The following is a 15,004-nucleotide window of genomic DNA, read 5'->3' as shown; positions in this document are numbered from 1 at the left end:
TTAATGTTTGACAGTCCCTCTCTTTCGGTTGAGGTATTTCTTCGAAAAAGGCTTGTGCACACTAGCCATCTTTCTTTGAAAAAGATGAACAACTACATTAATTTCAGGATGCCAGGAATATCATGATATTAATGTGTTATTATTAAGTGTTTAGGCAACAGCAGCAGCAGCAGCACTGATTGGTTTGTTGTCAACATTTGTATTAACACTTTTAATACTTTTATTGCCTCTGTTGATTTTGTGAAATGTTTTAAGGATAGGTATAGATTGTGAGGATACGGAATAGGATTAGGGCCTCATGAGAGAAAACATTTGGGATGTGAACAAAATAAAAAATGATGTTGAGTTCTGACTTTAATCTCAGAACTCACATTTCTTTTTTAAACTTTTGGTCAAAAAAATCTAGTGTGGCCCTTATTCTCTTCCGTATGAGGAAAATAAATATTATAGGAACGGGTTTTTAAAGTTTTTTGAATTGTATGATGTTCTTGTTAATATTGTTTTTAGGAATCCTGTGACTAACAAAGTTTCACACACAAATAGGAGGGCTGAACAAATACATGGTGGTTGCAATCCTGGTGTGTGCTCTCGTAAACGACACAACAGTCACATTTATAAAATATTTCTTTATTTATGAAAATGTACAAAAATAATAAGACTTTCATTGCTGACATTCATATTTCTATACTACAGAAAACAATAACAATGCATCGGGAAAAATACTGCAGCAGTAAAAGTGCTTATACAGCATAAACTTGATGTGTATTTATTTATGTATTTATTTATTTATGACCATCAAGTATCAATTATCAATTTAGCTGATCCTCTCTCTGCCCAGCAGTGAGGATACATAACTCCATCGGCCCATCTTTTGTGTTTTCAAGTCAATATGCAATAAAAGAATAGTTTGGAAACTTACAGTCTTTGGAGTGCAACCAGCTACTTAAAGAGTAACACGTACACAATTGATAGAATACTTAAACTGATTAATGTAATTAAAGAAAGAATATTATATATGCTTGAGCTGAAAATGAAAACAGGCAATTATTGCAGATTAACATTTGCAGCACTGGCATTATAACAAGTACACCCAAAACAAATACAAAAATAAACCAGCATAAATAGAAATGCAGCCCAATCAATTATTGCTTTAAGGCTGCAATTACAAACAAAAACAAAGCGGGATCACTTTCTTTCTTTTCAGGATCAGAAACTCTGGCTATGTTCTTCCACCCTGTTGTCAGTCTGTTTGGTATTGCACTTGGTTTTGAAGCTCTCTCTTGGGTCCATGATTTTGTACCAAATCACACACAGCCCGTCTCAAACAGTTTGACCAGCTCTTTGCAGTCTGGGTCGATGAGGTCCGCTGGCTTCTCTCCGTTTTCGTTCTCTGCCACTGTGCTTGCTCCCGTCGATAGCAGATATCTGAGTGGAGTATGAAGCAGCTCGTTGTTAAATTCAGATATATAAAAACATGCAATAGTTTATTATACTGTACTGCAACAGATGTTCCTCAATGTGTGTGATTTTTCAGTGTTTCACTGTCTCGACTGTCAACTTTCAGTTTCAGTGTTCACGTATAAGTGAAACTGTCTATGTATTGAAGATCAGTTACATAATTTACTCGTTTGAATATAATACAAAACAAGACATCTCCCTTATATTTGACATTTCAATTCTCCCTATTGAATGCTTCTCCACTCCCTGGGTTATGTGGATTGTTAAGAATGATGTCACCAATTCATGTGTGTTATTATTGACAATGTTCAGAGTGAAACTAGTAGCTTAATGGTTATAAAAATAGAAAGGTCATTGCAACCAGGTGACCTCATCTTATATGTTAATATCTTATATGTTAATATCTTATATTTAATATCTTATATTTAATGTATGAGTATTTCATAGACAATGTGCAATATTTCCCTGTGGTATCTGTTCAATATTAAAATTAAAGACATACGTTTTGCAGTCGTATTCAATAATCAAACTTCCCTTTGCTTTGCTCACACACTCTGACTAGCGCATAAGACAATAGTTGCATAAGCTACTGTAACTCATTTTCTACTATTTACTGACAATTGAAAAATCATGAACCATCCCTATATTTGAGAAATCAGCTGCAGATGATGATGCTTTATATTTCTATTCTGTGCTATTATCAGTGTGCTGAAAAAAGGAGAGCATGATCGGTCAAGACTCAAAGGTTAAAAGGTCACCTGGCGATTTCCGGGTAGCCGTCACTGCAGGCCATGTGAAGTGGCGTCCAGCCGTCTTCGTCTCTCTGATGAACATCGGCGCCATATTTCACCAACAGCTTCACCACCTCCAGGCTTCCAGTTAGCACGGCTTCGTGAATTGCTGCCATACCTGTACAACGAGTTAAGTCAGTCCTGTGCAGCAGTTCAAGTCAGTTATTAACATTTTAACAGTTTAAAAACCTCAATCCTGATTGGCTGGCACTAATTCCAATCTCAAATCAAAGTTCCAAATTGTGTGAAAACGTGATACAAATTAAAAGTTGTGGAGACTTACCGGAGTGGAAGATTGTATCCACACGGACCTTCCTGGCTCTCATGAACCGCCCAATTTGCTCCATATCTCCTCGCCTTACAATATCCTGGAAGATGATGTCATTGGAGAAGTGTACAGTTCTCTTTGCAGGTGCGACGGGTATCGCAGGTTTTTCCTGTGCTTGTGTGCGCTGTGTTGAACTGTACCGTGCCCCTTTGCTGTAGGAGGGGATGTACGTCGCTGCCGACTTGTAAGTGGACGTGTATAGCGATGGGGTGTATTTGGTGCTGCTGTACTGTGTTGGGGTATACTTTGCCGTTGAGGTATATGCTGATGTGTAGTTGGGTGTAGTTGATGTGTAATGTGTGGGAGTGTGATAGGTAGGTGTGTATGACGGTGTGTACTGTGACGTCCGTGTGTACGATGGTACATGGTAGTTGTACTTCATCCCTGCGATGGTTGCGGCCTCCCTCTTTGCTGTCGGCCCAGGAAGAGGAAAGTGAGATATCCAAAGAGAACGTACCAATCCAATTAAAATCCTTTCGCTCTGTGTCCTTTTTGTCCTTTCCTCACTTGTATCTGTTATCCCTTTAGTTCCCAGCTGGAGTATCTCCTGCTGCAGAATACACGCTTCACAAATCCTTTGCTTCACTATGATCCAATCTTTTAGCTCGTTTGGTCCTCGTTTTCTTGTCCTTTGTGAATTTCTCCCATCTGTATACGAATATGTTTTGCACAGTGTGTTTGCTCTTGCACAGAACCTTTGTCTGATGGGGAACGTGGGAGAGGGTCCCTATATACCCTCTGTAGAGCTATTTTAGGACCTAATATCCAGTGACTTCAGCTTACAAATGAGTGGCCCTTGTCCGGCTCCACCCTCCGACATTGCGCTCCCACCCCTCATAAAAAATGTTGACAACCCAAATGTTCCCTGCTTGAGAACTTCCCACAAAAACATCCCAAAAACTTTGATTGATATCAGAGCTAAATATCTACAGTAAAGGAAAACTAATCCTCACATGCACAGCAGGCTTCTTTATTTTGGGTTATTAGATATTTCTATGCACCAATTTTCTGTGAATCACGTTGTTTTTGCTTCTATTAATGACAGAGGTATTACAGTACAAAAAAATAACAGCACATGATTACATGTTGCCATGTTGTTGATCTGCATAGTTGATGGTGCAATATAACCTCAGTTAGCTCCGAGACATTCAGGATTGATTAGAAATCATATACATTCGTACACCTACTTACAAAATAAAGATCATTAGGTAGTGTTTCTAAGCGGTTCTCCTCATGTGTCCCATTGACCCGTAGGTTCGTCATGTGAGACTTCGTGCTTGCCCTTTACATCATAACCAGATACACCAATACAACTCAGCCACTGAGGAGGTCATGTGTGGGAGTGTAGTCATGCCCAACTCAGGCCCTAAATGTAACCTCTCCTTTTAAATGCTGCTGAAAAGTCACATGGTTGCAAGAAACATAGCTATTTACAACACTAAACTTTCGCTTTCCTAAATGGGTCTGACGCTTATACTGCAAAATTGTTAATCTCCACTTTCATTACATTTGGTACATTTTATTACTCAAATTGTATGCTTGAATGGTGCTGTAAAACTGTGTGCAGCTGCCCCCACACAGACTTCCATGATGGGAACAGCTGGTTATAACTGGTTCACTAAACCTTTGGAAGAAGACGTGGGCATTTCACAGATGCTGGCAATGTTACAGAGGAAATAGCATGGCTGCCAATCCAAGGTTTTGGTTTCTCACCATAGCTCCAACCACTTAAAATATGACTGTGCTCCAGAACTTGATCTCCCCTGTTGAACTGTTTGGTTTGTATTCCATTGTATTTCGTATTGTTAAAGCATCTGTTCACCCATATTTGTAGAAGGCCTTAATGTGGATTTGATCAGTAGTTGGAAAGTTTATATTGTAAGCCTTATGGTTGATGTAATTATTTGTTGGAAAAGTTATGTTCCAAGCTCTTCTCTCTTTTGGCTAAGAGTGTGTTTCCTGCTGAAGGATTCATAAAGATGCCAAGTAAGAATTGATGGTCTTAATGTCCTGCGCCACATCATCTTGTACATGTTAACTGTGTCGGAAAGGGAGTACATTCTTTGTCTTTAGACACATCCTCTTTGCTTACTTTACACAAGTATACTGCCTCTTATAGAGTTGTACAACACTATAACCTTTAACTTCAATGTCATGAGTATTCAGGTATTTCGATTCAATACATTTTCATATTTTTACAGTTTCCCCATTATGCTCATTTTCCATGCTTCAATGTTCAAGAAGTGGTTTATTGTTCTCATATTGCCTCCTATAACGCCTACCTCTTTTCACCCGGTCTGAAACCAGAGCCCACCACAGAGAAACTCCCTCTGGATGGATCTTTGGGATTTTAGACTTAGCAGACCCTTTACATGCACAAAAACTTATATATATATATATATATTTATTTAGCCTTTATTTATACAGGTGTAAAATCTCATTGAGACACAAGGTCTCATTTTCAAGAGAGACCTGTCAGTGGTAACACTACCACACAAAGTTACAGACAGACAGGACACTAAACACAGAGGCAACACTAAAATACAACATCGTAAAAAAAGTAGTAATTGAAATCCATATACGGTCAGATATAGCAGGTGAACACCTACAGATGATTTCTCCAGATTTTTTATATAACACACTACAGGAAAGGGACAACCCAGAAAGCACAATCATGCCTCTTTAACAACGCTGCTGCACAGCAATTGTATGCCATACAAAGCTGAAGAAAACTTTGTTTTTAAGTTGAGAACACAAGTCATTTACCCCACATGCCCGTTAAGACAGTTTTGTAGCATATTTTCAGGTCATGTGACTCAGACTATCCCCGCTGGAGTTTATCAGTTGATTTCTCCTATGGCAAGAGTGGATCCCATCTCTAAATACCAACACAAATTAATTATTCATCACCTCCACACACTATTGGTTTCTAAACAGGGGGTACAGGGGACTGAGGCTTACAGTTAATGTCTAGACAAATTGAAGTGTGGGTATTTGAATGTTCACAGCTCGAGGAAGAGACTTTTAGAAGCAGCTATCAGGTGTCAAAGTCTCTTATATGGTATTGCGGGGGTGCAGGGGCGTCCCTGAGCCCTGGTGGTGCTCCCTTCATGTCTCTCCACGGAGACTCCTCACCAGAAGCGACGAGAACCTCAGCATGTGGGAAATGTTTGTTTGTATCGACCCGCTGTCAGGCCTGCTCTTGGGCAAATACCAGAGCGGGGTCTCACTGGTTACAGCGTCTTTCTATAAATAGTTCCAGGCTGTTATGATCTGTCAAATTACCAAGAAGTCAGAGTTGAAAACACTCAGGTGTATGGAACTTTGCCAAAGACAATGTTAGCAACAACAATCTTTGAAAGTAAACGGAGAAAGTCACATGTCTGCGTGGTGTCAACAGCTTCTTCAATGTGACCTTTGGTTGGTCAATATGGTCCCACGTCAGCTGTATATCTGCACAAAGATATACATCTACCATCAATACCAACATAACATTTTAAAGCAAACAAAGACATATCTTACCAAATAAAAGAGACAGGCAAGTATTAACATGTGTTGTTGTGTTATTTAAGTATCCAGATTTTTGTTAATTTGAGTTATTTGATAGTTTAATGAAGCTTATTTCACATATTTTAAGTGTCTTTCTCTCTGTTTTAATGTTTAATGTACTCATAAGTCTGTTAGGATTTCATTTCATTATTGTATCTGTTTAGCTTGCCAATTATTTGTATATCTTTATTTATTTGTTTATCTGTATTGTCTTTCTATGTTTTGGACCCTGGGTAAACTAGAGGCATATCCATGCACGTTTTAAGGGGGTCACTAAATACAAGTTAACAAAATAGAATATAAGCTGCATGTAATGCTTTAAAAGGACCGTGTGTCTGTGGTCACAAGCTCAGGGAGGCAACAATCCCCTTCCCATCTATTGGCTGTTCAGGGCTGTAGCGAGTGTGGCAAGAGGGTTAGACCGTATATATACAAACAAGTCCAAGTGTGTATTTCTCAGTTTATAAAATGTATATCACATTTAATCAGGTTATGAATTTACCAATGTATTTCAATATTGTTGCACAGTTCTCTTCCAACAGCAAGGACTTAAAATCCTCTGCTATTTCTGTTTGCCTAAAATTACGTATTTTGAGAACAAAAAGTGCATGAATCAGCTTGTAAAATAACCACCAGCTGTTTTATTTTTAGTGGCAGAACGTAAACTCCCCACATGCTTATTAAAAACCCACATTCCCTAAAAATAAAGTGAAAAATGCAGAGGACATGACCTCAGTGTCGTTATTGTTTGTGCTAAGCTTTTTGTATCAATTGGTGTAAGTATAAAAAAAACATAACTGAAATGTGTGATAATGGATCTCATCTTACATGAACACTAATATTGGTGCTCTCGTTGTCTCTTTGCTGCTGCTTAAAAAGCTGCTTTATATGCACAGATGTAGTTAACACATGAATAAAATATAAATAGCTCTGCAAAACCTAAACTTGCCTGAATATGATTAACTTGAATCGCCTGCTTCAAACAGATGTGCGTCATGTGAATTTGTTCTCTGGCCTTGAACATGTTTTTCCAGTATTTTAGCAAAAACAATTAAGACTAAAATTAATAATGAAAGATTAACAATACAATACAATACAATAAATATTTCAAGAAAATAAATGCTAAATATTTATCTTTGTGCTCTGCTCTAACATGAAGATTAAAGTAATAACCTTGAAGATTGTTATTTTAAGTCAATGTCGGTTGAGGTAAATGAGGTAAACAACAGTGATCAGGCCTATAGCCCTTGATAAAAAAAACTAACTGAACAAACTGTGTCTGTGGCGATATTACCTCGAAAAAGTCAGACCTAAAAACACCACCTGGATGCCCCCCCCCCCCCCAAAAGAAAAATTATTACAAACCATCGTCCTGTCTTTGTGTCTCTGCAGTGCAAGTTCAGCTGCTGACAGCATGGTTTTCCTTCACATGCATATTCACAGGCAGATCATCTATAATGCATTCACTTCATAAATTATGAAACATGACCCGCCCCGTAGCCACTATTCATAACAGAAAGTTTCACTCTCAAGATCTGTGATTCTGGCCCTGATATTATTTGAATAGCATTGCGCTAGATTCTTGATATTTTGGATCAACGTTTGTCAATCAGATCTTTTTGTTACAGTTTAACCAATAAGGATACCAACAATTCTTTTTGAATGAGTATGTGATTTGGTCATTTCTAGCCTGTAGCCTACCAATAACACATTTACCCAAAAACCAATATAGGAATAGTTTTAGAAAGTGTGTGATAAGTGTAAAAAATAGGCCGGTATTTGACCGAAATACTTTGGTTAATAATAAACCTTCTTAATTGTGTTGCTGCTTTGTTGCATTTTTTCACACCATGCTATATCAAGTTTCCTTTCTGTTATTCTCTCACATGCTTGATGCAGAAATATGTGACAGCAGTCAGGTCTTATGTCACATATAGGTGTCTACAGTCATGTGAAAGAGGTCAGCTAAATGTGTCTAGCAAGTATATAAAAATAGTTTAAGAAAATATTTTTGGAGGGATGCAGCCACCCATGTTTTTTTTTGTTGTACTATTCATAAGGAATCGACACCTAGTGAGTAGTTTGTGAGCATAGACTTCATGGAGGATGGCTCAACCCATGAGTATGATTCACAGAAAGTACTTTGCCTGGTTGAATCCTTTAGGTTCAAAGACAACTATGAACTCAAATGCTGACACGTTCAACTTATTATCAACACAATCCAGTCATCAAGCTGTAAATTGGTGCCACCACCAGTGATGCATTTGCTTCACTTACGACGGTAACACAGCCCCATAGGGCCAGGTATTCACGGACACACAGTTAAGGACACATGTAGCCGAAGATAAAAGAATGACAACTTTAATAACGACCTGTCACAGAGACTTATCACTGGGCTATACATGCTACAAAAAAGCCAGCTATGCATTCCTCAACACCCAACCGTCTCACGTGATGCAGGTAGGAGGCAGGTTGGTGACTCCATCGCCTAAAAATAAGAGCCGTGAAGCATCCTGTCTGTGTGTAGCATGTCCTGAATGCAGGCTGCAGTCCTCATAAACACTGTTGTCTAAAAAGGTCAGTGAAACCCAAGTCATATGTTTGATTAATCAATTTGCATACATTTTAATGTATTTTCCCAGCTTTGTGGGGACACTAATCAGGCATTTTAAATAGAAGTAAGGCGCATGGTGGACAGGAAATGCAAACCTCATGCCAGGTTGCTCGAAGTTTATTTTTATCAAAAACACCGCCCGTCCTCTTTTCTCAGAAATCACCCCGCTGTCCCTGGCACACGCAGTCCCATGGCTGACAACATGAGCGGGTGTACGTGTCTTACCGGGCAGTGTGTGAACACAGCTGGATCACTGTGTGGTAAACAGAATATTGGTCGTCTGGACCCTCAATGCCCAGGGAGAGATACTCATTTGGGATTTAAAAAAAATATGATTACGGCATGAGCAGTGCCATGAGGAAATTAGTGAGCATCTAAATCCAGACTGGCGATAAAGAGTGACCTGCAGCTGAAGCTGGTTCCAGTCTGATGAAATTTAAACCCTGTTATTTAGTTTCAACATTCAACCTAGAATAGTTATTGGCTGTTATTATATTAAAGGAGAAGAGTTGGGAGTACATCACATCCCAAATGGCCTTCCCTTTCTGTCTATGACCAATACAGAGTTGTATTAGAACCTGGGAATGAGTCAGCATTTTGCACTTCTGGATCCCTCCTCATAAAGTCACAGTTTGTTTTAATAGGCTTTTAGTTAAATGCTTAAATGCGGTCTGAGGTTAACACAAGCTTTGGAGATTTTTAAGATTTTTACTATGAATAAATACATAAGTAGATACCCCACTTGTCTAGCTTTTACATTTCTTAAATGAGACTAAAAAACGTCATCAAGGACTAGACTGGCATTACCTCCGCGGTTATTGCCAAGCTTTTTACCTGTGCAGAAAAAAGAGTATGTAAATATCAGAAAATAAATCTGTGCCGGAGTTTATTTTGTGCAACCATCCAAAATTCAATGGAAAATCCTTTTGTTTCCCCCCCCGAAGGAACCAGTGCCATGCTAACTTCCAGATCTTCCAGATTTGCGGAAAAGTATATACATATAAATAACTTCTGTCACGTTTGCTTTCAATGAAACAGCAGCTGGGTCATTGCTTGCATGTGGAATACAAGATTAGTGTGCATGAGGAGTTTACAAAAGGGTGAGTCCCCACACACAGCCAAGGCAGTATGGGCGAGCCTTCCAAAAGTAAATTGAGCCATTTGCTGTTTAAAAAGAGCCCAACTGCCATCTGCTCCTAAAATACACGGCGTGGCCCTCGTGGTTTCCATAACTCTGGACTCTTAAGTTGCTGCACCCTCCAGTCATGAGCGCATAGTTTCCATATTCATTACCTTTAGGTGTTTTAACAACGCCAGCGCTGTAGAGAGCAACGCTGGAATGGTATTGACTCCCAGTCTGAATACAAAACAATACTTTGAGAAACTTTTGTTAAAAAGTATTCCTTAAAGTGTAACTGGGGCGCTGGTGGTGAAGTCGATAGGGAGTTGGCTTGGCAACTGGAAGGTCATCAGTCCAAGTCCCGGCAAGACAAAGTGCTACCGAGGTGTCCCTGAGCAAGGCACCATTCCCTACACTGATCCCAGGGCGCCGTTCAAAATGGCAGCACAATGCTCCTAACACTATGATGGGTCAAATGTAGAGAAACAATTTCCCCACAATGGATTAATAAAAGTCCATCTTTATTGTTTCATGGTCTTTCCTTGTTGAAAAAGTATATTTATCTGATGGATCATAAACGATTCTTTTGAAGCCGGTCTACTTCATTTGTCTTAATGTTATTTAAATGTAGCAAATAATATTTGGATCAGAATGGTGAAGGTCTTTTTTTGTCACTGTTGAAGAAATATTTTCTAGGCCCATAACTTTGACATAGTTTACACAGTTTGTACTGACCCCACTGAGCACAGGCCTGCGACCTTGGGCTGCTGTACTCTCAGTGTTTTGTCTCTTGGCGTCAACTGATAGAGGTGTTTTAGTTTTGCTCGTTTTATCTTGTTATGCAGAATGTTGATTATTCTCTCAGAACCAGCTAAATACATTGGACTGGGTGCAAAATCTTCAGAATTGGTTAGGCGGCAGCAAATGTCAATGCTCCGACCGTAACTTCAAATAAATCTTCAGTGTTAGCCACCAAGTTCCAGCTCTCCCGTGTCTCATTGTGTTTCAACTCTGTGCTCCAGAAATGTCCATAACAGTCACCATGTAACTTGTGTGGACCTTAGGAAGAAAAGCTGCTGCGATGCAAAGGCTAACAAGGATCTAAACAGACCACCATATCTCAAAATGAATTGATATGTTTTTTTAACACAATTCTATACAAATTCTAGGCATCTTTGGACACATTTTGCATTACCCCCGCCCCCAGATTTAGATTTAGTGTAAGTGTTAAGCCTTAAGAGTTCCATTAGAGCTTAAAGTCAGTTATTTTATACCTGGGATCACATTTGTATTTCTGATCCCATGGACTTATGGTCACAGAAGGCTGTAGTGACCTTAAACATCAGATGTGTATTGTGTTCTGCAGAATAATGAAACATTCATCTGGTTTTCAGGTCGTATGAGCTGTAGTTACCAACATATTTCTAAATCATTTAATAGCAGGTGCAGACTGGTGTGTCTGAGTGAACTCTGCAGGCTTCACACTGGGAGTGTAAATGTGCTTTTTGTTCCAAGAGGAGTATAATTGCTCAGGCCGTGTCTAAATGTTGGCATAACAAAGGTCAGAGCTTTTGAACCCATGCACTGCTGGACCGCACATATCTCCTCATAAACACATTACAGTCTAACATTTCCCAGTGACCCAGAATCAAAAGGCTTCCAGTATAGCTTTGAATAAACCGTCTCGGGAGAAGGTTACAATCATTTATAGACTGTTTATAATAGTTATTTGCAGTCCATCCATTGGACCAGGGAGGGGAAAAAAGCTTCCCCATTGAGAGGCACTTGTGCTGATATGACCATGCCTGAGGGCCGCTGCCCGGCAGAGAGGTGAAGGCCGTAAACAGGCGCAGCAGCTGTCCAGGACTCAGCGAGAGCAGCGGGGCTCGGACTTAGCACTGAGGGGAGAGGGAGTTGCACCAAGGCTGGCTGAGTGTTTGTGTGAGGATAGGGTTACCTCAGCCGGAGACTACACCCATGGAAAAGGAGCTCAGAGGTTAAAAGTTGTGCATACGTGGGCCTGATGTGTTGATTGCACAATGAGGCTGTGTGTTTCGGCCATGAAGGAGAGGACGGGAACCTTCCCTGCCCCGGTGTGTTTGCTGAGAGCAGGTTGTACAAGGTTGCAATTAATTAATGTCCCGGATCTGTGCTAGCTTAAGACATTTAAGACGAAGGACATGGAGCAGGTGGACCTCCTTACAATCTAACCTTTACGCAGCACATGAAGGACAATGGAGTATCACACTTTCACACAATGGCATTGAGCTCAGTGACATGTGGCATGCCTGTCAATGACAAGAGTCAAAAGCATACTGTTAAATATAATAGCTTAAGCTTTACTCCCTTGATCTTTACTTCCACCAGGGAACTGCTGTGACAGATGCAGGATTATTCTAACACCTGTGTTATATTACTTGCATAAATAATTACCTTTCCCAAATAATATCAGTGCACAATCTGCAGGCACTCATCCTCTTTGTCCCAGCACATACCCCTAAAACTTGTATGGAAAATACAAATGCCTGTACTAAAACATTAATTGAACATTTCTCAACTAATTAGTCCTTGACATTTGTATTTTTCTGCCTTGAAAATTAATAAGAAATATACTTGTGCTGATAAATGATGATTTTTGTGTCTGTAATAAAGCTTTGCAACAAGTAAATAGCCCCACTTCACCTGCAACATTAAAAATATATTGATGCATCAACATGTGATTCTGGTATGGACCATTCTGCAGGATGAGGTCATTGTCTTAGGTATTTATATTTAGATGAAATTACTTTACTGGTTATTTGTAACAGTGATTTCATTCCAATGACTTAGCTCTAAATCTATGTTCTGCCTTTACAAACTGTCCTGTAACGGATTGAAGTGAAATCCAAGATACATTTAGGATAACTACAGGGTGGCTGAGAAGATCCCTCATGCTCATCTGCAGGAGCGAGTAGAGTCTAGACGATGACCTCATTGCTGCATCTGAAGGCCACAAACAGCACTGGCCCCATAAGGCCAAGTCAAACCGAGGATATTCCCAGAATGCATTTCACTGGGGTCAATATGCTAATTTTAGCACAGCAGCCAATAGCAGTGGAGGAGTTGTGCTCCAGATATGGGAGGAGCTGGATCGGGTTTCGAGGCGGGGACACAAATCGCGTACGTGCCGTAATAAAGAGCGAGGACTCTACTGGGCCTGTAAAACACATCCATCACTCTTACAGTACAAAACCAAGCCACTGGTACCAGTTACCACACCACTGGTACCATGAGCAGAGCTGGACCTGCACGTTAAGATATAAACAGTGTCTTTGGATCTCCCTGGTCTTTTGAGGGCCTTACAAATATATTTTTTAATGAGCAACACAATACATCTAAAAAATACAACTATAACTGAAATGTCATGCCATTTTTGCCAACAAATAGTGACACAACAGTTGGCTCAGAGAGGGGAAAAGTAGACAATTACCTCATCTGGGCACTTCACAAGCTATTTTGTGAACATTTGAAAGTTGGTTTAAAAAAAGTCTTCTCATATTGCATTAGCCAGGTGCTGTCCCTATGTGCCTGAATGATGGATGGTTTCAACCAGTTTGGATTTTACTGTGTCAGTGCAACAGATTATGCTCAGAGGTTCCTCATAAGAATAGCACAGATATACTTTTAACCCTTGAATATAAAAAGTCAGTGTAATAATAATCAATTAAAGACAAAAAACATTTTCACCAAGAAATGTTTAAGCTTGTTTTTATTTTCATTTAATGTAAAACATATGAAAGTTAACAAAGTAAGACAAAATTGGCTTCAAAAACCAGAGAGTAAGCAGTAAGCACCAACATATTGGAAAATAATCACATTCAATAGAAAATATTGAGCTCACAGTTGTGGCATGGGCACTGATCATGTGACAGTACTACTCTGGGGGTGGGTGTACTTGTAACAGGAGCCCTAAAGGTCCGTCAGGGTACATGACCTCAGCGTGGCTCTGGGAACAGTAGTAAATCCTCAATATTTTCCTTGACTGACACAGTTATGATCTGAAGGAAGAACAGCACCATCCTTGGGCAAAGGGTACGATTTCTCAACCAGAATGCCCTCAAAGCACTTCTCCACCAGCACATCTCACACTTAGTCTTTTAGCTGTAGCAAATACACTGATTAAAAAAGGCATACTATGCTCATTTGAGTTCATATTTGTATTTTGTGCCCGTACATGTTTCCAGGCATTAATGTTCAAAAAGTTCTTTTTTGTCTCACACTGCCTGTGCTGCAGCACCTCTTTTCACCCTCTGTCTGATCGGTCAATTGGTCAAACCGCTTAGAGATGTCCCGCCCCTTGGTATTTCACCTACAATGTGTCTGAGTGTTAGCCAATGGAAGCGTGAGTGTTACATAGTGATGGCACTATGTTATGGAAGAAAATACAGGAGTCCAATGGAGGTGTTTCAGACGCTGAAGCAACATGTCGTAGTGGCCCAACGGTGGTAATACAACCACAAAAGAGACATCTGTAAATCAGCGGATAATCATTTTTACAGCAAAAAATAATACCCAGTATGAACACTTGTATAGCCCTTATTTGAATCCTTAGGGCAAGGGTGTCAAAACCAAGGCCCGGGTGCCAAATCCGGCCCGCCACTTCATTTGATGTGGCCCACAAGAGCTTTACAGGAGCACCATAAACTACATGTCCCACAATGCATCTCATTTTGTGAGATGCACACTGAAGAGACTTGCAATTACTTACTAGACTTATGCTTTCAGGTGTAGTTAATTATGAAGTTATTACCATATCCGATAATAATCCAATGCAGAGGAAATATTGTAAAATAATACATTATTTTATATATATATATATTTATCTATGTATATTTATATAGTCTTAAAGTTACCACCGGCCCTTTGAGTGCAACCATAATTCTAATGTGGCCCGCGATGAAATTGAGTTTGACACCCCTGCCTTAGGGTCTTAGAGTTATTTTTCTCTCTATAAGACCACGTACGGGTACTTCTGTTCTCGATAGGCTAGCATGACGGGTAGTTTGTGACGTTTTGCTCTCGAGAGCGTCAGGCAATTTCGACTTTTTGTGCCACCTTGTTGCTTCCTATGAGAGTTGTTTAGTTCTCTTATTACATCCATGGTT

General features: G+C 39.7%; 1 protein-coding gene and 1 long non-coding RNA gene across 2 annotated transcripts; both read right to left on the bottom strand.

Moving 5' to 3' along the window:
- Positions 1–611: 611 nt before the first annotated feature.
- Positions 612–3,290, bottom strand: ppp1r27a (protein phosphatase 1, regulatory subunit 27a). Its single transcript, XM_079644518.1, has 3 exons — positions 2,533–3,290; positions 2,217–2,367; positions 612–1,425 (listed from the first exon to the last, which is right to left on the bottom strand). Exons 1-3 carry the CDS (start codon positions 2,957–2,959, stop codon positions 1,305–1,307), a joined length of 699 nt encoding a protein of 232 aa, XP_079500644.1. The 5' UTR covers positions 2,960–3,290; the 3' UTR covers positions 612–1,304.
- Positions 3,291–4,995: 1,705 nt separating this feature from the next.
- LOC307015730 lies at positions 4,996–8,802 on the bottom strand. Its single transcript, XR_013801623.1, has 3 exons — positions 8,578–8,802; positions 5,957–6,030; positions 4,996–5,850 (listed from the first exon to the last, which is right to left on the bottom strand). It is a non-coding gene; the product is annotated as an uncharacterized lncRNA (long non-coding RNA).
- Between the last annotated feature and the right edge of the window lie 6,202 nt (positions 8,803–15,004).

This window comes from Notothenia rossii (genome assembly GCF_949606895.1).
Source record: "Notothenia rossii genome assembly, chromosome: 8".
NCBI classification, from domain to species: domain Eukaryota; kingdom Metazoa; phylum Chordata; class Actinopteri; order Perciformes; family Nototheniidae; genus Notothenia; species Notothenia rossii.
Note: the sequence above shows the minus strand (reverse complement) of the source record. Positions and strands in the feature narration are given on the sequence as shown.

Excerpts from the sequence above, each read along its gene's own strand:
- ppp1r27a (XM_079644518.1), bottom strand. The coding sequence starts at position 2,959 with ATGAAGTACAACTACCATGTACCATCGTACACACGGACGTCACAGTAC. Across the intron at positions 2,368-2,532 it reads GGATACAATCTTCCACTCCG|GTATGGCAGCAATTCACGAA; the intron begins GTAAGTCTCCAC and ends CTCGTTGTACAG. Across the intron at positions 1,426-2,216 it reads GGCTACCCGGAAATCGCCAG|ATATCTGCTATCGACGGGAG; the intron begins GTGACCTTTTAA and ends TACTCCACTCAG.